The sequence below is a fragment of the Nannobrachium achirus genome (genome assembly GCF_963921795.1).
Source record: "Nannobrachium achirus genome assembly, chromosome: 24".
NCBI lineage: Eukaryota > Metazoa > Chordata > Actinopteri > Myctophiformes > Myctophidae > Nannobrachium > Nannobrachium achirus.
In genome coordinates, this window is record NC_137831.1 from 43,244,466 (window position 1) to 43,267,362 (window position 22,897).

At 44.3% G+C, this 22,897-nt stretch overlaps 1 protein-coding gene across 3 annotated transcripts in view; it reads left to right on the forward strand.

Annotated features, from left to right (window-relative positions):
- Positions 1 to 22,897, forward strand: part of LOC308280071 (nectin-4-like) — a 44,503-nt gene that overhangs the window by 12,686 nt on the left and 8,920 nt on the right. For all 3 annotated transcript variants that reach the window (XM_080720334.1, XM_080720333.1, XM_080720332.1), the window contains exons 6-7: positions 9,056 to 9,340; positions 10,906 to 11,007. In XM_080720334.1, coding sequence (XP_080576460.1) covers positions 9,056 to 9,340; positions 10,906 to 11,007 — 387 coding nt within the window. The remainder of the gene's footprint in view (positions 1 to 9,055; positions 9,341 to 10,905; positions 11,008 to 22,897) is intronic.

Genomic DNA, 22,897 nt, shown 5'->3' on the forward strand with positions numbered 1-22,897 from the left:
AGGGACCCCCCCAGAAGCAAAATTTGAGTTACAAATGTTTGCTTAAAAAACACAAAGATTTGCACAAATTTTCACGGCTTTCAAAAATAGCAGATCTACAACCATGCAGCGCAGCACTTGGTGCCGCGCTGTGAGCTTGTATATCTGCTATTTTTCAATAGCTAAAATATAAAATAATTAAGGCCCCTCCACCTTGGGCCCTAGTAACTCAGGCAGGGGCGGAGCGTCCGGGTAAGCTGGGTAAGCGGCCGCATATAGGCCCGCGAACCGCGGGGGCCCGGCCGTCAGCCTCCGAATGACTGTCAGTCTCAGTCCAAATGACCGTCAATCTGCTGAGCCTGACTGTCCCCCTCCCTCGCAATTGGGTCCCCTTTCTGTATCGCGCTGCCTCTGTTACACCTATTTCCTGTTTATATTAACCTGGGTAAAATGTCGCACATTGGGAAGTAAAGGGGGACACACACTTTATTGTGAAGGACAACAGGAAGAGCAGACAGATGTCATGGCTTGATTGGCTTCTATTCACAGACGGACAAGTTGTTTACGTTCAGTGAGAAGTAGTGGCTGCAGTGGACCGCGCACTTTCAAAACCTTTTGTAATTTGTATCAATTAAAATATACCACAGACACTTTCAAACGAGACAGGCAGCAATGCACAACACAAGCAAGCAATAAGGCATTAATCATGACGGTGGATATTGAACAATTATGCCAGCGAGGAAACTATACAATGATTATCATCAAGGATACTTTCTGATTCTGGAACTGGAACAACTAATCTGTGAGTATTATTGCCTGCAGGTCAACTGTTAGGACTTCTCTCTTCTCTATCGTGCAGCACTGCAGCTGAAAGCCTGTATTAACAGAATAATGTGCGTTTTGGTTGCATAAGATGTGATGCACAATTGCTGTGTGCTTGTGTGCATACTATTGTGGCTATGTGTGCCAGTCAGATAGGTCTGTAGCCTAACCAGGCCTGTCAACTCTCCTGGATTTCCCAGGAGTCTCCTGGATTTTGAACCCCTCTCCTGGGAGTCTCCTGGATTGGCAAATCTCCTGGATTTCTCCTGGATTTTGTATCAAACTCCCAAAATTCACCAGAACACAGGAAATTACATCTACTATGTTAAAATTTTTCTGGGGGAGGACCCCCAGACCCCCCGCTTTAGGGGTGGGGGCAATGCATGCAAGAAAGATCATACAGATATTCACTTAAGTAATGACTTAAAGATGAGAAATCATTATTAAAGATGTCCTTTTGCTTCAGTCATCAAATCTGTACAACAACATTTGGCATTTTAAGGCTGAAATTGTACCCATGCTAGTAAAGTAAGCCTGATAAATGTATCAAACATGCACAAAATTCAACAGAACACAGGAAAAAATATCTATTAATACGTTTTGGGGAGAGGACCCCCCAGACCCCGGTTGGGGAGTTCCGCGCGCCCCCCAAAAATAAATCTCCTGGATTCTGACAGTCCAATGTTGACAACCCTGAGCCTAACTGTTTTGTGTAGCTGTATTCATGTATAAAAATATATGGCATGAAGGCATAAAGAGCTTGACATAGCGTGGAGGCGGCGGCGGCGGCGGGGGGCGGGGGGGGGTGGCGTAAGACGGGTAAGGGGGCCCGAGCATTGTGTCTCGCATACCGGCCCGGTTCTGACTTGTTCCGCCACTGAACTCAGGGGTTATTCAAGTGTCTCATATCTTTGTGCTGTTCCTCTCTGACAGTATTTTCCGGTTGATCTTGACTCACAGAGGATAAAAAGCAGGAAGGAAATGATGCAAATTCAATGAGATACTGTATGTGTGTGTCTGTGTGTTGCTGATTGTGTTTGTGTGCTCCTTGTGCAGTGATACATTGGAATTTAATATCAATGGTATCAAAATAATTCAATTATTAATCATAATTTTGGAAGTATTACGTATTATTTGTTCAAATCTAACTTACGAAACATCGATACAATATTCAAATATTATAAATAATCAATCATTTTATTCCAATACATTTATTAAAATCTGAAGGGAAAAGTTATTTTCAATGACATAGCCTCAAATGTGTCAACAAATTGCATGTTCTATAAGACAAAGAAAAAAGAAAAATACAACTTGAGCAATGATCTTGCTGTTTATTCCAATTAAAATGATTACAAACCATTGAATCCAGCGCTGTAAACTACAATGTAACTTGGATAAAAGATGACCATGATTACAATGATTACAGTCAAAATGAATTGGAATGATTAAATAAATGAAACATTCAAACATTATGACATGAATGGTTATCAATAAATCAGAGTGTGATCTGTGGGATGATATATTAATCCAACGATCAAAGTTCCTGATTGAAGTTCTTCAGCAGGAGTCAAATCTCTGTTAGTGACAAGCGAGTGTACTTGGTAAAACCTGCATTTGCAGAATTTTAGACACCAGAGTGGCATTCGTGCCTTAAAGTTATACTATGTAACTTTTTTAATAAAATAAATCTTAAAATTGTCCTAATTATTAAATCGCTAAAGTTTTAGAACACACACTCTGTTAATTTCAGCTCCCAAAGCCTTTTCTTTATATGTGTTCTACTGAGCCCTGGTGGCCGTGACCGGGGCTGTTTTTCCCGGCAAAATTACGTCATATGCATCATTCTGTACACGTGTCTCCCTACCGGCCAATCACAGCCCAGATCATACACTGCCGAGCCCTTCAGGAAGTACACTGCAGTGTTTACACTGGTCTAGGAGTCTAGCATGTAGCTCCCCAACCGCTGCTCGTAGAGGGACACGGAAGACCTCTATGGATGTGTCTCGGAGAGGCGAGGCGGACGCGGTGGTCTGAAGGCCCGGTCCGCGGCAAAAAACGGCCGAAAAAAGCAGACGCGACCGCGGTTTGCTCTACCGCTACTGACCACTAGTTGAGCAACTTACACAGTATAGCTTTAAGAAATTTTCAATTCAGGAGCATTCTTGAGGATCAAGGTCAGTTGTGTCCAATTGAGGCCTCCTTGGCCTGCACTCTTGTGGGACAAGAGAAGAGAGTCCAGTGGCAGTTGAGAGAGGGGAAGAGTGTCTCATGTTGTCCAGTGCTGAAAGTATGATACCAGGGACGTGCTGGGCCCCTGATTCAGCCTGGGAAAAAGAGTTGGAGAGGCCCTCATATTTATTTTTTTAGTTATATTTTGTCATTGTCGGGTGGAAACCTTATATGTCCAAAACCGTTTGTTTTGTATTTGTCATTTTAAAAATGATTTAAACTAGTGAAAACAGCCGATCTACAAGCACACAACGCCTCGCACCGCGAGGCGTTGTGTGCTTGTAGATCTGCTGTTTTCACTACTTTTGTTGCAACTGCCTTGTATGATGAAGCAGGGCTTTGCTTTGCGAAAAAATGTATAAATTTGAAACTTGGAGATACAAGGTTTCTGCCCGACAGTGACGATTTACTTTGTTGGCCGCCCAGCCCCCAAAATGGAACGAAGGCCGACATTTTATTTTTTATTTTTTTCCTAATGGCCGGCCTGGACCGGCCGGGAATGAACCGGCCGTTCGGGAGTTGTCCCGCTTTTCCCAATGGCCAGCACGTCCCTGTATGATACTGATAAGCTATAATTGTTTATATTGACACTTAATTACTAGACTTGTGCACATACTGTATCAATGTCTCTCCCTACGCACACGTGTGTATAAATGTGCACAGATATGTTTCCACACGTGTCTCTATGTACAGTATGTGTGCATGTATACTGTATGTGAGTGTGTCTGTGTGCGTGCACCAGATTTGGCACAGGAAAGGGAGGGGCTGTGTATAAACAATCCACAGCCGGCCATGAGGCTTATTAAACTGTGGCTCTGACCTGCTGGAGACACTGCATTGAGCTGTGGGTCCCAACACAGCACTTAACCCCCCAGCCCTCTGCACTTCCTCTGCTGCCACTGTGCTACAGATAAGAAGGCCCTTTTTAGGCCTGGGGCCAATTCTGATATCTTCACAAATTGGTACCACCCAAGGTGACCGTACGTTTTTTTACATTTTTGATTTCGTACATGTCTCTAGTTTACATTTTGGTATGATAACCCCTTCTGAGACCCAGCTTGATTGATGTTATCAGCCGTTAGAGTCGGTGTCCCATTAACCTTATATTACAGGGGGGAAAAAGCTAATAATTTTACCTGATTTAAGTAGCATATGAGGGGTCAAACTAGGGGGTTTTCATGATTCTGAATCCATTGCAAGCATTTGTTTTGCACGAAAAAACATTCCTTGGGGTACAAACAAACCCACAAGACTATGGTTTAGTGATGAAAAGTGATGAGGCATCACTTTTCACACTTTAGTGGGGGCTATTTTAGCCCAAGGAATGTTTTTTGTGCAAAACAAATGCTTGCAATGGATTCCAAATCATGAAAAGCCCCTAGTTTGACCCCTCATATGCTAATTAAAGCAGATTATTTTAGCTTTTTTCCCCCTGTAATGTAAAGTTGATGGGACACCGATTCTAGCGGCTGATAACATCAATTAAGCTGGGTCTCAGAAAGGGTATCATTACCACAAAATCTAAACTAGAGACATGTACGAAGTCAAAAATGTAAAAAAAACGTACGGTCACCTTGGGTGGTACCAATTTGTGAAGATATCAGAATTGGCCCCAGGCCTATTTATCCCTCGGTAAAAAGTGCCCTCTCCAGACCATGAATGCAGTTTTCACTATGGTGAAAGAAATGCAAATGCCCTCTTTCCATGCCATACCTGAAGGCAGCATTCAACAGAATTGTCTTGCCCAAACTCTCCCGAACTTGAATGCAGCAGCTTATGTTGAAAGAATTGCCCTCTCTGTGTAGAAATCCATGCTGTACGCCACATCTCCAGTATTGACTTGATTATGCTTAGTTCAGTGTGGTACGAAAATAGCTGACCTCCAAAATAGCTGACCTCCAAGCTCACAGCGCGTCGCACTGCGACGAGTTGTGAGCTTGGAGGTCTGCTATTTTCAATATTTTCTCCCCAAAGCCCTTTTAGAAATGTTAGCCCCTGCCTCTCTAACATTCTCTGCACGTCCCTGCAGATAAGAATAAATAAACGTAAAGGACCAATCCCTAAGTCCTGCATTTAAAGTGTCACAATAGATACATAGTTTTCGTTCTTTTTTTACATTTCACCAACAGACCCATCATTTTCTGGTTTAAATAAACATGCACGATGCAAGACTACATATTTAAATTTGTATACAGCTCATTAAGTGCTTTGCAAGCAGCAATAGGAGTGGTAGAAAGTTCTGACATGTTAACATATTTTTCCACAAACAGTACCATGCTGCTGCAAACACAGCCTCGTGAAACAATGAGATTACATTCAATGTAAGTCTATAGTTGATGGATTTTAATTGCGACTGTAGGTCGAAGTTTACCATCAGTACCGTCATATCTTGACCGTATTTTATGCCCATATATGGAGATCCCTGATGTCATCAATATTAAGCCCATATCTGTGAATGCCAATATATAATCACTGTGATGTCAGGGGAACCAAATCCCTTTGGCCAGATGGCCAAGACATGGCGCGACCTCGCTCTTCACCCTTAGGTGTCTTACTGGTGATAATATCTAGACAAATGTTTGTGGATTGGACAGCTTTTCTGACATCGACACCTTAGCATTCCCCAGTCTACAGTAAGCTGATAGAGTGCTCTTTCTCTTTTTTTTATCAAGACCTGAACCTGCGGAAAGTTCAGACATAACAGTGTAATGATAAAATGTTTAGTTTAGTTTAGTTGGATTGCATGAACCCATCAGTCATACAAATACGTTGGTTAGAAACAATAGAAGATAAAACAAAACAAAGTCCTGAATTTATTTCCTTTGCGGTCCCCTCGCAAACAAGGTGGCAACCCACGTGTGTGTGTGTTTGTGTGTGTGAGCGTGTGTGTGCGCAGAGTGACAATACAGGCTGAGGAAGGAATGTCGTAGAGGGGAAAGGGGTGATTAATTTGGGTGGAAGCCCAGTGGATGAGTGGTTCACTGTTGTCCTCCTAGACACAAGCCCTCTGTGCGTGTGAGTGTGTGTGCGGGCGTGCATGCATGCACATGTTGTGTTGCTTGCTTGGGTGTCTGTCTGCACGCACTCATGCACTAATGCATTCCTCTCCTGTCTACTATGAACAAAAACCTAGACGCACACTCACACGCGTATGCAAACAGAGACAACATAAAAGCAGTTCTTCCGCTGCTGTTTGGTTGAACAGTCTCTTTTCCACTTCGGTTTGTCCAGAAAGCGAGGAGACCTTTCCGCGCGGGTTGCGACCAAGGTTGACGCCCCCTTCCTTGCTGCTCTTGTGTCAAGCGCATCTCTGCAGACAGCACAATAGCAGTGGTCGATGCGTATAAATAAAATGATAACAAAGCCTATCCTTACCAAATACAATTGTGCATTGTGTTTTTACAAGTTTTTCTTCTTTTTCTGCATAGTACTGTGTTTTATTTGTCTGTCACGCTATGTTATAAGTTTTAAAAAAGGACCCACATTGCTTGACAAAGGCTTTTTTGTAGTAGCGGGCGACACATAAATAAAAAATAAATAAATAAACACTTCGTCCAATCGTCCTATATGCAAAGTAGCCTACTCTGTTCTATCCGTCTGTCTTTCAATGTTATATTCATCCTTTATCCTATGCAAAGTAGCCTACCATGTTCTATCCAGTGTTGCCAACCTAGGGGATTTGTCGCTAGATTTAGCTACCTTCCAGACCCCCCCTAGAAACTTAATTAGTGAAAAGCTTCTAGAGACAAATCTGGCTACTTTTAAAATACAAAAACGTGAATTATTACCCTAGAAACGCGCACGTGCATCTGTTGACGTGCACACGCTTTTGTGTGTGCGCAGTGCGCGTGCACCCCACCCTTAGCGACTTCTAGCTACTTGAGAGCCACATAGCTACTTCCGGGAGTTGGCAACACTGGTTCTATCCGTCTGTCGTTCAATGTTATATGAGATACAAAACTCCCCAGCAGCAATGGGCGTCAACCTTATTGGTCGCATCCCGCACGGAAAGGTCTCCTCGCGTCCAGAAAGGGCATGCGTCACAGTGCCTGAGGGACAGACGGAGGGACGGACACGCACAGACAGTGAGCTCTATGTCCTCATTCCTGTATTTACGTCATGAAAGGCAGAGGAACACGTCTGAGAACCATCTACAGCTGAGAACAGTGGCTGACTTTGTCTTATACTCAGCTTTAGTTAAGATTTACATCTTTTACTATGAGAACATGCCAGAATGTTTCTCACTGTAAGCGTGAATGATGGGGGCCCAAACAAGAACACACTTGTTATGCTGCAACCTCCAGCCCTGATTTTTCACATGGCCCTCTTCTAGCGCCACCATCAGGCGGATTTTTGCAAAACACATTTTTGGACACTGCTCCTACAGATTTTGGCCTAAAATCATGCAAAGCGGTACACAGTATGTCTAAAGTCATGTCATCATCATGGATCTGTCCCATTTCCCATATTCCCTCCTGATTGGCTAATGGCTACCATTGCCTTCTAAAGTTTGTGTATGCGACGTGACGGTCGTTTATCTCCCGATTAGGGAGTCTTACTGGTGCTATACCGATCCGTAAGCTCAGAATGCATCACATTGCGGTGCGTTGAGAGCTTGTAGATCTGTTTAAGGAGGATTGTGAAAGTATCAAAGTCTCTTAAAGGAGATACTTGACACAGTGATCAAGATCAACTGCATCAAAAATATTGACACGTTCAAATGGTAAAAGCTAATAGAAGGGGCAACCAAATCAACATACCGTATACATGAATCCAAATTAACAACAACAATTACAACACCAGAGGCAGCGTCACAGATCACGTTCAACCCAGAGTCACCTCAAAGAAAGGGTCAAACTCGTTCTTCTGCTATACCACAAAAATGTGGAATGCCTTACCGAAGGTCTGAAAGTAGTGTGGATCACTAGCCTCCTTTAAAATCGCCCTGAAAAACCACTTACAGGCAGCAGCCGTTCGCAACTGGTAAAAACAAACATGGCCCATACCCCAGCCCTACCCTCCCCTTGCCTGACTGCAAGCGTCAGACTCTTCACACACTACGTTTCACTTCGTTTAGGGAAAGAGTCTGATCCTTCGAGGAGACATTCTACTTCTGCGGGGGCGGGCTAAAGCCTATTGATGTCACACACACACACACACACACACGCGCGCGCGCGCGCTTAGAGCCCCCGACGGCGACGTGGCGTGACGTTGCAAAAATACGTTATTTCTCATAACATATTATATGATTGCATGTTTACGTTGGTATTAAAACGTAATGAAACGGCACTATTGTATAGTTAATTAAAAGAATTCGAGTCGAGTCTGACTCCGCCATGACAGTTTTCACGGACCAATCAGAGTCCACTAGCGACTCTCACGTGGGCAGAGGACACCAATCAGAGTCCACTAGTGACTCTCACATGGGCAGAGGACACCAATCAGAGTCCACTAGCGACTCACGTGGGCAGAAGAGCACCAATCAGAGTCCACTAGGGACTCTCACGTGGGCAGAAGAGCTCAGAAGGGAGGGGGCTGGGGGGGGGGCTGGGACCGGTCCAGCCTACCACATGCCTCAAGTCTACAGCCCTGATTGGCCCATTCAATTCGCCCGCTCTTCAGGCGAGACGAAATTAAATAAAATATCTCCGGGGTCAGTCCACACTACACACCACCCACCAACAGGGGGTGGTAATGTGCGGACTGATTTATCAGGCTAACCCTCCCCTGCCCCTTCTTGCCTGCTGTATGTTTTTATCCCTTTTTTTATTTTATTTTTTCCTGACTATATCTATTGCATAGTACTGTGTTCTATCCGTCTGTCTTTCAATGTTACATGAGATACTAAATGGTTTCCTAAGGAAATAAGCTTAGTCTTATCTAGGATCTCCTAGTAGACCTTGTACCAGTGAACTGTACCGTCATGACACTGTACCTTTTCCTATGCAAACTTCTAATAAAGTCTTCAATCAATCAATCAATCAATCAATCAATCCTAATAATAAATCTCGTTCCTCTGCCTTAGTGCTACCCAAACCAGAGCTGACCACCGTGACCTTACCCTCCGGCGTCATCGAGGCCAACTGCACGGCCCAGTCGCGTCCGGCGGCCGAGCTGACGTGGAATGTGGAGGGCGAGAACCGGACGCTGGGACCGCCCATCGCCTCCGCCTACGAACAGGGCGACGGAACCACCGTGGTGACCAGCACCCTCCTCTTCCACGCCGGGCCGCTCAGCGACCTGGCGGTCAAGTGCATCGTTCACCATCAGGGCCTGGAGAAACCCGTCTCTGTGGCGCTCAATACTAACGGTGAGGGGCCGTAATGATGCAGGTCGTTTTAGTTTTTTTACACATCAACTGCCAGGTATTATATTAACTCTTTTACCGCTATGGACGAGCACACTCGCCCGATTCTTCGCAGGTGTGTACAGTAGTAGCAGCTCCCGTAACACTGGTCTCAAATCTCTACCACACATAAACAACAATGGAGGTGGAATCACTTTCCTGGCCCTTTTCTATGGCTGGATCTAGTTTCTCTATTTCTATGCTCTAAACTACTGGTGCAAGCGAGGGACATTTGCGAGCCTCGTTCATTGCAAATGGCTGCGCCCAGCAATCTGTTTTGATGACAAATACGACTGTATTTTACAAAAGATTGCGTTTGGAAATAATGGATGGATATTTTTCGATAACATTGCAAAGGTAAGATTATTTTAAGCTACTTTGATGGCAGTTTAAGACATCCTTAAATCCTCAATGTAAAACTGCCACAGTTTTAGTTTTTACCTTTTTTTCGGCATCAACTGGAACGCACCCTGTGGCCAGGATGTAAAGAAGAAGCACATGGCCAGGCGGTGCGTTGTCTTTTCTTTCACCCAGAAAAGGAAGATTGTATCCACGATCCGTTCTTTAGTTAGGATCCGTACAATCTGGCTAGCCATCGTCAAAGAAAACCAGCAAGCACGGTCAGGGCCTGGACCAATCAGTGACGTCTCAAATGGGGCCAGATCAAGTCAAACCATGACTAGTCAGATCTGGCCTAGAATATCACCTGATTTCAACCAACATAAATCCTGCCCACGAAAACGGACGTCCTGGATTAATCAGAGAGGGTCCGATCCAGGGCAGATAAATATCATAACTAGTCAGATATGTCCCAGAATATAACTTTACATGCTCATATTTCAACTAACATTACTAACAATAACAATAATCCATAAGTCCATATGACATCCTGTTAATGACGTCAAGAGTCACCGGAGGACGTTATCATAACGTCATCATGACGTCATTTGGCTTGCCGGGAAAGGTTCTTTTCACTCTTTGGCGGTGAACCAATGTCATTTAAATCCAACGGCAAACAGCAAATAGAAGCGGTTTTCATAATTATGGCATATGTATGTATTGTATTTGTATCAACAACAGTTCCAGAAACTGCATGTTGAACTGGCTCTAAAAATTGTCCATCTCTGTTGAGATTCTTCTAACATGAGTATATCTTGCACTTGACACTAACCTCTTAAGTCTGGGGTTGAGGAATGAATGGTTCTGCTCCCATTCAAGTGGATTCTCAGCTATTTTAGTCCTGGGTCATTGTGGTTTGCTAATGTTAACTTAGTATAAGAATAGAAAGAATACAGTTTTTTAGGGAAAGCACTGTACGGGCAAACCATGTATTCTGGTTGGAATGTTATGTTTGGGTTCCCTCTCTGTGTAGGTAGAAGATTACCAGTAACACAACTAACGTGTGTGTGTGTGTGTGTGTGTGTGTGTGTGTGTGTGTGTGTGTGTGTGTGTGTGTGTGTGTGTGTGTGTGTGTGTGTGTGTGTGTGTGTGTGTGTGTGTGTGTGTGTGTGTGTGTGTGTGTGTTGCAGTGGGACCAGCCCTAGCCGTTCTTCTGTCGGTGTGCGGCATAGCAGCCGTCCTCCTCCTGTGTCTGTGTGTTTGTCTCTGCAAGTGTTTCGTCTGCATCGATGGTAAGTAGTCCACTGCAATCACAGAACGGCAAACCTTGACTTAGATGCGATGTTAAAAGATAATAGAAAACATTTATTTACAGCGCTGTAACAGTCACACACCTATACATATGTCTTACACCAAAGACACACAAGACAAGACTGAAGGCCTGTCCATATAGTCTCTCCGAAACCGAACTTTTCTTCGGCGAGTTGCGACTTTCCGATGTGCAGATCGAACCGGACCTTTCAGACGAAAAGTTCGGTTTCGGAGAGAGTATGGCTTTGACTCACTCATCCCTGACTGTCAGCTTATAATTGGCTAAAGAAAAAACATAAAACATTTGCACTCCTCTTCTAAGCTAGCCTCGTACCCGCCCTCTTCCAGAAACCATTTCTGGAGAACGGAAGTTGGTCGTTTACTAGGCTACTTCTAAGCTGTGTGAATCGTAAAACAAAGGCCCACTCTTCTGCTGGCAGCTGTGTGACCCTCAACCTGTAGTTACTCCCTGGATTCTGCTGGCCCTATCTAAGCAGATAACAGACTAACCCAGTTTCTTATGCAGTTCATACTGTTGCTTTTTAAGAAAACTAACTCATCAATGCCAAGCAACATAAAATAACAATATCGTTTTGCCTCGTCACAAATAATTTAACTTTCTGTACAAATAAATACAATAATACTGAAAATACTATCTCAGTATCTTGGGGGGAAAAACACTTAACATGTATTTACAGTAGTTACAATGTGACCTATGATGTTGGCCAAGTTATAAGTGTCTTGTCATCACTCTTCATGATATACTGTATATTTTTTTATCGGTTGTACAGATACAGAGCAAATCCTCTGGGATTTCTGGTTTTGGCGTATTTTGTGCTTTAGAAAAATGCTTGCGGCACGTTCTCCAGTTTAGAAAAGTCCACATGAACTACAGTAGGAACGAGAAATTAGTCATGCGATGTCAAAAGAGGTTTATAGAAGTTCAGTGCTGTGTTTGTGTGTTCTCGCGTGCGACGCCTGTGCATATGCGTGTATGTGTGCGTGTGCGTACACGTACTGTCAGTGCGTAACTAACGGTAAAAGACAGTGAAAGTGACAGTGAAAACAGATACATGTAAAATCTCACACTTGTTTGATAGTAGACTCAAGGGGGCAACTCGTAGGAAAAACACAGCATCCTTCCTCCACGCAGAGTGAGTTGGTGGCGCGCAGGTGTGTCGCACCAAATTCTGGGCCTTGGGTACTTTAACTATTGAAAAATAGCAGATATACAAGCTCACAGCGCGGCACCGAGTGCCGCGCTGCGAGATTGTAGATCTGCTATTTTTGAAAAATCGTGAAAATGTGCGAGTCTTTGAATATTTCAAATCCTTCGAAGGTTTTTTGAAAAACCTATGTTTCTATGTCAGTGGTGCTCAAACTTTTTCATGTGAAGGACCCCCAAAATGATAGGTATTTGCCCACGGACCCCCCAGAAGCAAATTTTTTGTTACAAATGTTCGCTTAAAGAATACATATATTTAAAGATTTGCGCACATTTTCACGCCTTTTCAAAAATAGCAGACATATCCAATCATAGCTACACTACAGTATACTGTAGCTATGATTGAATATGTCTATGCTTTCACACAGTAGCCATAGTAAAAACAGCACATTATAGGTAAATAGTGCTCTTATTTTACATTCCACAGACCAGAGACAGAGCGCACTGGCCACGTTCAGGTGTTTAGACAGATATCTCGTGTTGTTTTTATAGACTTTTGTGTCCCCTCTCAAATGAGCACTTGCCTGTTCGGGCAACCTGAAAGCAAACTTCACCTGCCCTGACGTTTTATTTACCTGCCGGGGGCAGGTGGGCAAGCGTGTCAATGCCTGTGTGAGCTTGTATATCTGCTATTTTTCAATAGCTAAAGTATAAAATAATTCCAGGCCCCTCCACCTTGGGCCCTAGTAACTCAGTCCCACTAACCCCACCCCACCCCACCCCCCCTTGTGACACCCCTGGGTGGCGCAGACCGACACTGTGTCACCGTCGCTCGCTTGACTCAGCTTAACACCTCTTAACACCTTCCGCACAATCCTGTCCACTTGGTTGGAGGTGTCATGGAGACAGCCTGGTGCCAGCAGCGGACACTGGCGTGTGGACCACAGCCCAGATTGCTCTGCCCAGCCAGTCTGTCCACGTACGTACGTAGTCTACGTACACGCAAGGAAAACAAACCTACTGTAACACGCCATCGAAAGCACATTTTGGCCAACGATGGTATTTTCGTTGGCCAAGGACTAGTCGTGCCAGCAAAGGAAGAACAACACAGAGTTGAAGGTCTTGTGGAATTGGGGTCAGGGTTGTCCCACGCGGGCGATTACTCGTCTCCTGTCCTGTTCACTCTGACGAATGTTTAAAGGACCATACGGGCGTCATTGTCTAAAATGTACAATTTAGGCACTTAGCAGATTTATCCAGTGTGAATTATACGTTTGAGATCTATTATAAAGCTTCGGCCATATATTTTACTGTACATAACAGACCATTTTAACAGCTTTATTTTTAAGACTTGGCAGTTGTTTAAAATAACTTACTCACTAAAACTAGTTTCAAGTCTTTGCAAGTTGAATCCAGTGGCTTCCTCAAAAACTAAACAAATCACAGTATACTTTGGAAAAGGGTCAGACTCTTTTTCTTACTAAACCGCATAGGTCACACTTTACTGTCAGAACCGGCACAGCTTGTCCGTATGTGTAATGCCTGACACTGTGGTTCCCCTGACACATCACTGTGACATCACAGGTGACATCACAGTGATGTCAGATACTCAGAGCAGGGATCCCCATACAGTTGCTACCATACAGTATATGGGCATAAACAGGTTACATCACGGTGTGGCTGGTTCAGACAGGGATATCCATATCCGGCATAGCTCAGGGGTAGAGAAACCGTTCTCTACCCCTGAACCGGGCTCCCCCTGAGTTCATGTCGAAGAGTCCTTGGGCAAGACTCTGAACCCCTAATTGCTCCCGGTGAGTAGGTTGGTGCCTTGCATGGTTTCCTTCGCCGCCGGTGTATGAACGTGTGCGTGAATGGGTGAATGTAATGCACAATCTATGTAAAGCGCCTTGGATAAAAGCGCTATATAAATGCACCATTTTATTTACCATTTACCATGTATGGGCATAAAAGGGATTGTATGTTGTTATGTCATGGGAACAACTCTATGCCCATATACTGTATGGAGATCCCTGGTGTCATCAAAATTAAGCCCATATCTAACAGGACTTCATATCCATATATGGGGAACTGGTTCGATATACATCACTGGCCAGAAGGCCAAGACATGGCGTGACCTCGCCCTTTGCTTGTCGCCCTGAGGCGTCTTACTAGTACTATACTAAACAGTAATGTTTAGTATAGTATAACTTGAAGTCATAATCAGTGGGCTAAACATGGCGGACCACGGTATTCTCCTTGAAGTACAATGTTAGTTATCTTCTGCCAGCCAGATTGACCACAGACTGAGGAAGAGGTAGGCTACTGGGTGTTGTTATAGTGGGTGTGAATTATTTCTTTATATTCAATATAACACGTTTTATCCACCTGTTTCCGCGGGAGTTTACTGGAGATTATTTGGACCTGTTTGGACCACACTTCCGGTTTAACAGCAGAAATACAAGCTCACGTCGCGTCGCAGATGCAACCGTTGTGAGCTTGTAAATCACACTCGGCTGCGGCGCCGGAAGCTCGGTACAGCGTCTGCGCAATGGGGCGTTGGAAACTTGTGGATAGTAATTTGTAATTGCTTTATTAAAGTGAGCTGTTGTAATTTCAGTTCAACAGGGTGATTGGGTACACTTGCAGTGCCTCATGTTTACACACAAACTCTCAAGTGTCATGATGAAATAGCTTCACTTAGTAAAACTTCAGTCACACACGCAAACCCTGGGTTTGAATTAGAGTTTGTTGCTCTTTCTTCTTATCAGTGTTATCTTAAACAGCGAGACGAAGTGGTGGTCAGCTTAATTCACAGACGTCTGAGGGATGGGAGTTAAATGGTGCCCAGATACAAGCCTTTACTTCATTCCTAAATGTCCTTGTCACTGTACTGTGGAGGCTCCAAAAGCAACATATCCGCCAACAAGTGCCAGAGATTAAAAGAAAAGAAATGTCATTATGTGCTCCAACTCTTAATCACTGTGTTGGTTTTAGAGTGTTTTGCATTGTGCTCCTCGCGTTCCTCATGAGACAACCAAGGACGTTCTTGACAGTCCAAGCATTGTGCTGGAGTGTGATTTATTACTGTGTTGGTCACATTTATGAGTGGGATCGTTTGAATACATTGCAGCCGTTTCAGTGGATACATCCTGTCAGAAATACTTTCTTGTCAGGAATTTGAGCCTCCACTGCTGCTATTCTTGGCTTTACCCGTGTGGAAAATGTTGACTTATTTACCCCTATATACAGCATATTTTCTCTCCTATTCAGATCTCTACTCCTATCTCGGGCAGATGTGATCGACCAGTGTGTGTGGTCACCTTAAAGTCGAAATGCAATCAAAAATAAGTTTTTGAGCGGTGGTAAACCGCTCCATAGAGTGGCTGTGCGTGTGTCTGTAGCCTTTTTCCTCTGCGTTTTGCCATAGCAAAATGTGTGTACGTAGCATCATGTTTGTCTAGTGATGTCATATGTCGTATGTCTGTAGCCTTTTTCCCCAGCGGCAAAACGTGTGTGTGTAGCATCAGGGCTGTATTAACCATTGGGCCGGTGGGGCCGTTGCCAGGGGCCCTTGGCTCTCAGGGGCCCTTGGGGTAACTGGCCCGCGTGGTCATTGACAATTTACAAAAATGAAATGTATATTTTAATAAAAAATCAAATGTGTGGGCCCCTCCTCTGTTGTCTACAGGTGCTTTCTTGGTCCACAGGTGATCATCATGGCTTAAAATTCAAGCTGGATAGTGCGCGTCAGGAGGGAGGAGGGGTTATGGTGGAGGGTGGGGGGCCCTAAAGAATTAACGGCCAGGGGCCCTTGCGGGGGTTAATCCGTCCATGTGTAGCATAGCCTGTACATCCTAGCCTCAAATCCTAGTCTGTAGACGTTATGCAAGCACGACCACCGCTCACTTCACATTCGGTGTGATTTATCACACTTTTAGAGCATATCTGTAGTGATAATATGGCCATACCTAACACTGCATGCCAAAAAAAGTGAAAAATGTGGGTATTTGTGTATTATAATGAAACACTTAGAGCCCTAAGCCCAGCCCCTAAACAGAAACGTCTTGCGTGATGACATCAAGAAAATGTATAATTCACGAGGTCAGAATGACTGACAGGTTTCTGTGTCAATAAACATCATCTACTTCAACTTCAGCGACTCCCCGCGCGCGCTGGTTCGCGTGTCTCCCCCCTTCCCCTGCCTCCCCGTTCGTCCTCTCCTCACAGCAGAGCCAGTTTGTTGCACTGGCTTGCCTCTGGTCCAGCCAATCACAAGCTGCGGCCGATATCTGTCCTATGAACACAAATTTTCTTCTGTATGCGCTGCCTTGTCAGTCTATAGCGCGACGCTGTGATACTGAGCGCTTTACCAAAAAGATTACTGCAGCAATTTTACCAGCATCATGTGTTAAAACATAGAGAATCATTGACTATCTGCTAGTCCGAATGGCTCCCCTTGGAGAATTGCCAACTCATATTGTCCTCTTTTGCCAAGCAAAGACAGCGTAACATTTTTCAAAAATGTTCTTTGTTTCCCCAAGGAAAAACATTACCCCGGCTAATAGAACAGTGAAGTCATGACTCGCTCATCCCCTGGTTCATGGAAGTAATTTCTCTATGGTGAATAACATTGGGTCATGTTAAAATTGTCTCATATAAGCATTGTGGTCTAAAAATAAACAAACCGTCTGCGTGATATTGTCGGGGAGGTGGCTCTGTATGGTTTGTGATAGTCAGTCACTCAAATATAAGTTGTTGTCTTGTCACACATGTAGACACACTCAACTCAGGCTGTCCCACAAGGTGGACGATCACGACCTCTCCTTTTTTCCCATTACACAGTGGTGACATGTCATTAACATATAAGTGCCATTACATCCCCTCCTATTTCATTGACCCCCTATTCTCTCTTCCCCCCCTCTCCCTGCATCGCTTTCTCCTGATTCTCCTGATCTCCTCACTTCTCCTCTCCTCTCCTCTTCTCCGTCAGGCACGTGCACACATCAGGCATCAAAGGGGGCTTGAGCCCCTGCCCTTTTACCCATCTGTAAAAAGTGCTCTCTCCACACCATGAATGCAGTTTTTACAATGGTGAAGAAATGCAAATGCCCTCTTTCCATGCCATATCTCAAGGCAGTATTCAAGAGAATTGACTTGTCCAAACTCTCCTGAACTTGAACGCAGCATCTTATGTTGAAAGAATTCTCTGTGTGGAAATCCATTCGGTACGCCAGTACTTGATAATGCTTAGTTCAGTGTGGTATCAAGCACCGAAAATAGCCTGACCTCCAAGCTCACAACTTGTGAGCTTGGAGGTCTGCTCTTTTCGATATTTCCACCAAAAGGCCCTTTTAGAACATTCTCTGCACGTCCCTGTTCTCCGTCATTTCCCACCCTCTTTCCTTCACTGTGGGAGTCCTGAGCAGAATAACAAGTGTCTCTGCCGATTGTCCCGTGCAGGCCTTGCACCCAGCAGAAAAGAGCCAGTCTCCCAGTGCTAACGCTGTCATTTTGGAGGAAGACAAATATTTGGGCTTTGGAAGGGCCTTGTAGTAGTGGTGATAATGGAGAGGGCACCATGCTCACAGTCTGTGCAGTGTACACAATGACACAGACACATTCAATGTATCTTTCTCTCGCAAGCACTCAAACTCTATTTCTTATGCATACAGTACACAGTCTCACTCATACACATGCAAATGCTTCCCACACCCTTTGTCCTTCTGTCCCCCCCCCCCCCCCCCCCTCTCTCTCTCTCTCTCTCTCTCTCTCTCTCTCTACATGCCAGTTCATGTACCAGTTAAATCCTCCACCTTGGAAACCACTCAAGAGGTTTTTTGATTGATTGATTGAATATTTTATTAGACAAAAATGGAGTTTAGTTTAGTCAATACAATTGAAATGTAGTACAGTACAACAAGTACAGTTAAACACCCTGCCTAAAAGGAACATCTCAAATAAGACCTTTTACGGTCTTTTTTTTTTAAAGCCCTCAGTATTTAATTCATGGACATAATAAATAGCAAGCAAAGAAAACATTCAACAATATCGCAGTTATAAAAACACTATACTGTATGTACAGGATGGGGGAAACAAGGGGGGGAGGGGGGGCGATGGGCAAGGAGGGTTGCGAGCTTATGAGAAGCAACTAAAATAAGACCTTAAAACCTGGCGAAAACAGTTGCGTGCATTAGCGGAAGATTACGATAAGGGATATCATTAAATGGAAAACATTAAAGTAACTTCTGAAAAGCCGACACGGCATTGAAACATGGCAAAAACTGTTGCGTGCATTAGCGCAAGATTAGATGAGGATAAAGGAAATCATTAAATGGAAAACATTAAAGTAACTTCTGAAAATGCTTCTAAGCCTACACTATAGCCTACTAAAAACTAGTGAACCGCGATCTTGCCAGTTGCCACACGTGAATAATTGTGGTTGTAAACAATAACACAGACATTATAAATCCTAAAGCTCTGTCCACACCGGCGAATTAGCGAAAGCGACGTGAATAAGCGAACCAAAAAGGCGAAGAATTCGCCATTCGCCCTTTTCCATACACACCAAAAAGCGACGCGAATGTGCGTATAATATTCGCTTAATTCGCCTAAAACGAGGGGGCGATATCTGCCTGCATAGCCACAGGAGAAGAAAGGAGAGAGAGGAGAGAGGAGAACGGAGACAGGGAAACAAATAAAACAATGGAAACTATATCCTCAGGTGATGATGAGACCTGGCCGTGGTTGTTAGCCTATTAAATAAGAAAAAGAACAGAAGAGACAAGTGACAACACGCGTTCTCCGTTCCCCCTCCCCTCAGCTCCGGCCGGGGGCAGAGTAGACAGGGTCGGTCAGTGTTTTATCATAGCCGGGTCGGAATGGCCGCATCACCCTCGGAGTATAATACATACGGGGCTGTCAATCATTATGTGTATTACCCGAGAGGACCCAAGAGGACCCGTATTGTGTGTGTACTTTCTGCTTTTTTATGCAAACTGTAAAGCAATCAATCAATGTGTGTGTGCGCGCGCTGGTGTGCGCTATAAGGAACGAACTCGAACTAGGCTACTGGAGTTCTGTTTAACGTGTGTGCTGTGTTTAGGCTGGCCTGACCTAGGATCATGGTCTGTTAGCCGTGAGGCAGCGAGATGAATGGCTGTGTAACAGTGAGATGATAATGCTGGTCTAGGATCAGTTTAACAGCAGGGGTAAAATATATTGGTGCGTGCGTAATGCATGCGCGATGCGTAGCCTGCTGCCAGGATGAATGAGAAAGCAGCCGCGACCGCGTACAAGTTAAACCATGACTTACCTCTCTGTAGTTAGAAAATAGCCTAAAAGTATTCCTTTTAATCTCTGGCTTTTGTTTCGATCTTAATATTATAGATTCCTTGGTAGCCTTCTTCTGCCTGTCAATCAGTTAACAGCGCACGCTGCACGGCTACAGTGAGTTACATGAAAGGGGGTTTTAATCATGATTAAATGGTCGGGTCTCTCGGAAATAAAAGGATTTCGGTCTGTAAAAAAAGAAAGTCAGTGTAAAGTAACTAAAAGTAGCCTACATTTACTTGAGTAGCCTGTACTTGTAGGTATTTGTACTTGAGTCGAATTTCCAGTACTTTCCTTCTAATCGACTCATTTCGGATCCTATTGTAGGCTATTTAATACCCAGCGATTTATTTTTAAACATTAGTCTTTTTGCAGATATAAAGTAGCCTACAATAACAAACACATAAACCATGCTTTTACCGGTAAGACATTAGAGTAGGCTACTTTTTCCAAGCAGCCACGCAGATGAGACACGGAAAAGGAGAACGACACTGTTCCATTCGGCCTCAATGTAACGTGAAGGTCCCTCCACCATTCTCTCTCTCTCTCTTGAAATAGGGTAGAGTGAGCTTACTTTGATACAGAGAGAGAGAGGAATTCGCCTTTGAACGTTCGCTTAATTCGACACAAGGGCGAATAAAAAACAGACGCCTTTTCGCTTTTTCGAAATTCGCGTTTGGTGTGGATGCTTCCATTGACTTTATAAGGTTTTAAACAAAAGTCGAATAATACGCTAATTCGCTATTCGCCAATTCGCCCTCAGTGTGTACGAGGCTTTAGTCTAGTTGTGGGAAGACAAGGATATCATCATGGCCCCAAATAACTTTTAAAAGTCTTGCAATTGGCAACGAGTCTCTTACTAAATCGGCAAGAGTGCCTCTCATTCTCAATACATAAAGGCTAAGCTATATAACCTCTCCATCATCAGCAATAGTCAGTGGTGCGTGTTCCCCACACTCCCAAGCCCCCACCGCTTAGGTTCACCGGGAAATACTCGGTCGCGCGGGGGGGGGGGGGGGGGGGGGGTTGCTCACTTCTCGCCTGTCTATGGGAGAAGTGATAACTACCTCCTTCTCTGGCCTCCTGAATGGTGAGTTTTCGGGGCAGTTTTGAAGGATGCCAGCGAGCTACATGTTTTAAGGGAGGTAGTCAAGGAATTCCACACCTGGGTGGCAGTGTTGTAGAAGGAGAATTGACCCATATTTGTCTTATGGGTTTGTGTTACCAGATCGTTGTGTGCGCTCCCTCTGGTGTTGTGGCTGTGGGTGTCGCTAACTTTTTGGAGATGTTTGGTCAGATATGCGGGTACTGAGGGGATGGAGGGCAGATTTGCATTGACTATTTTGAAAGTCAATCCCATTTTAGTTGTGCAGATATCTGAAAATCGGAGAGGTCCTGGTTTGATTCCTGGCTTTGTGTCGAAGTGTCCATGAGCATCTTCTCTCAATGAGCATGTTGTTGTCTCATCCAGCAATGTGTATGTTACTGTTTAGTTAGTGTGTGCGACGATTCCAAATGTATGAATGTAAAGCACATTGCAAAGGTCTTTGAAATAAAGCTATCGAAAATGCAGACCGTCTACCATTATAGCCCTTCTGGCCTTGGACCAAACCTCACTAGCACCCTCTCCACTCTGTCTCTCACTGAGCTTTCCTCCAGTCTCAAATATGTGTACCAGTAGCTGAACGGTTCCCATCAGGGGCATTGTGTGGTTATGTTGTGTATCTCTCACTTGAATTAAGTTCAAGAAGGGCCTCTCGGCTCCCCTCATGGCTTTTAAAGAAGGCAAATCCCAAATGCAATGATTTGTTTTCAAGAGTCCGTAGCATTACAAAGAACCTTTTCCCCTTACTATTTCCCCTTTCTACTATGTTTTCCCTACTATTTAAGTGTTTTTCTTCCGTGTCTTATACGTAATGCCAGTGCCACTATTCCAAAGCACCCTTAAGATAAATAGTTTGTGGGAAGGTAGATCACGTTGAGCCGGTCGTTTTAAAAGTAGCTCTCAAGTCACAAAAGGGTGGGCACCCCTGCTCTACACTGTCCTGTTTAAATCAAGCACAACATCTGGAAAACACCAGCAAGAAAATCACTAACTGTAGGGGAGGAAAAACACCCTGATTAGACAATTACAAGGACACCAGGACAATGTCATCCTGGTAGGATGGAATACCAGTGCTCCAGAGCAGTGGTTCTCAACCTTTTCACTGTGACCGCAAAAATAATCATATTTTAACTGGGGACCCCCCACCCTACGAGCACTAAGAGTTGAGCCATTACATTTTGTGGTTCTATTGTGAAAATAGCCGATCTACATGCTCACAACGCTTCGCGTTGCGAGGCGTTGTGAGCATGTAGATCTGCTATTTTCACAGTTTCTGCCTCTAATATTTGACAATTTGGCCAATATTTAATTTGTCCTTATAGAGGTCCTCAAATTGTCACTTTAGAAATGTGCAGATGTCCCTCTATACACTTAAAGGACTTGTTGTTTGGGACACAATCAACACAATCCTGAGTTATTTTTTGTGTTCAATCTGTGTTTTTAGATATTTTAGTGTTTCAGCATGCTACAAAGCATCATATGATGCTTTGTAGCATCATATGATGCATCATATGACGCAAAATGTGGTCTTTTAAACTTTATGTTGGTTTGTTTACTGTCAAGTGAGAAAACAATGTTGCACAAATCATCTGTGGGGACCGCTCAAAATAAGACCGGAAGTTGGGGAACCACTTATTTAGACTCTTATTGCGACGTAGATCAGCCTCAGTCAGTCTGGTCAACAGCCGGAAGAGTTGTGTTGTCTGCGGCGAGTGTGGAACCACAAGCCCAGGCCACACGTAGGCTTCTGTGGTTCCCTACTGTCAGGGGCGTCACAAGGGGGGGGGGGGGGGGGGGAGTGGGACTGAGTTACAAGGGCCCAAGGTGGAGGGGCCCTAGTAACTTTAGCTGAAAAGTCGTGAAAATGTGTGAAAATCTTTGAATATATTTATGTATTTTTTAAGCGAACATTTGTAACTAATATTTTGCTTCTGGGGGGTCCCTGGAACTAAATATTTTGAGATGGGGGTCCGTGGCCAAATACACATCATCTTGGGGGTCCTTGACATGAAAAAGTTTGAGCACCACTGACATGGAAACAAACATAGGTTTCTTGCACACATTTTCAAGATTTTTAAAAAATAGCAGTATATACAAGCTCGCAGCGCGGCACTCGGTGCCGCGCTGCGAGCTTGTATATCTGCTATTTTTCAATAGTTAACATTCATGGGGGGCCCGCAGTGAATCCTTGTACCCAGGGCCCAGAATTTGGTGCGACGCCCCTGCCTACTGTAGCAGTGGGTGAACCCTGCCTCGGCCTGCCTGCAGC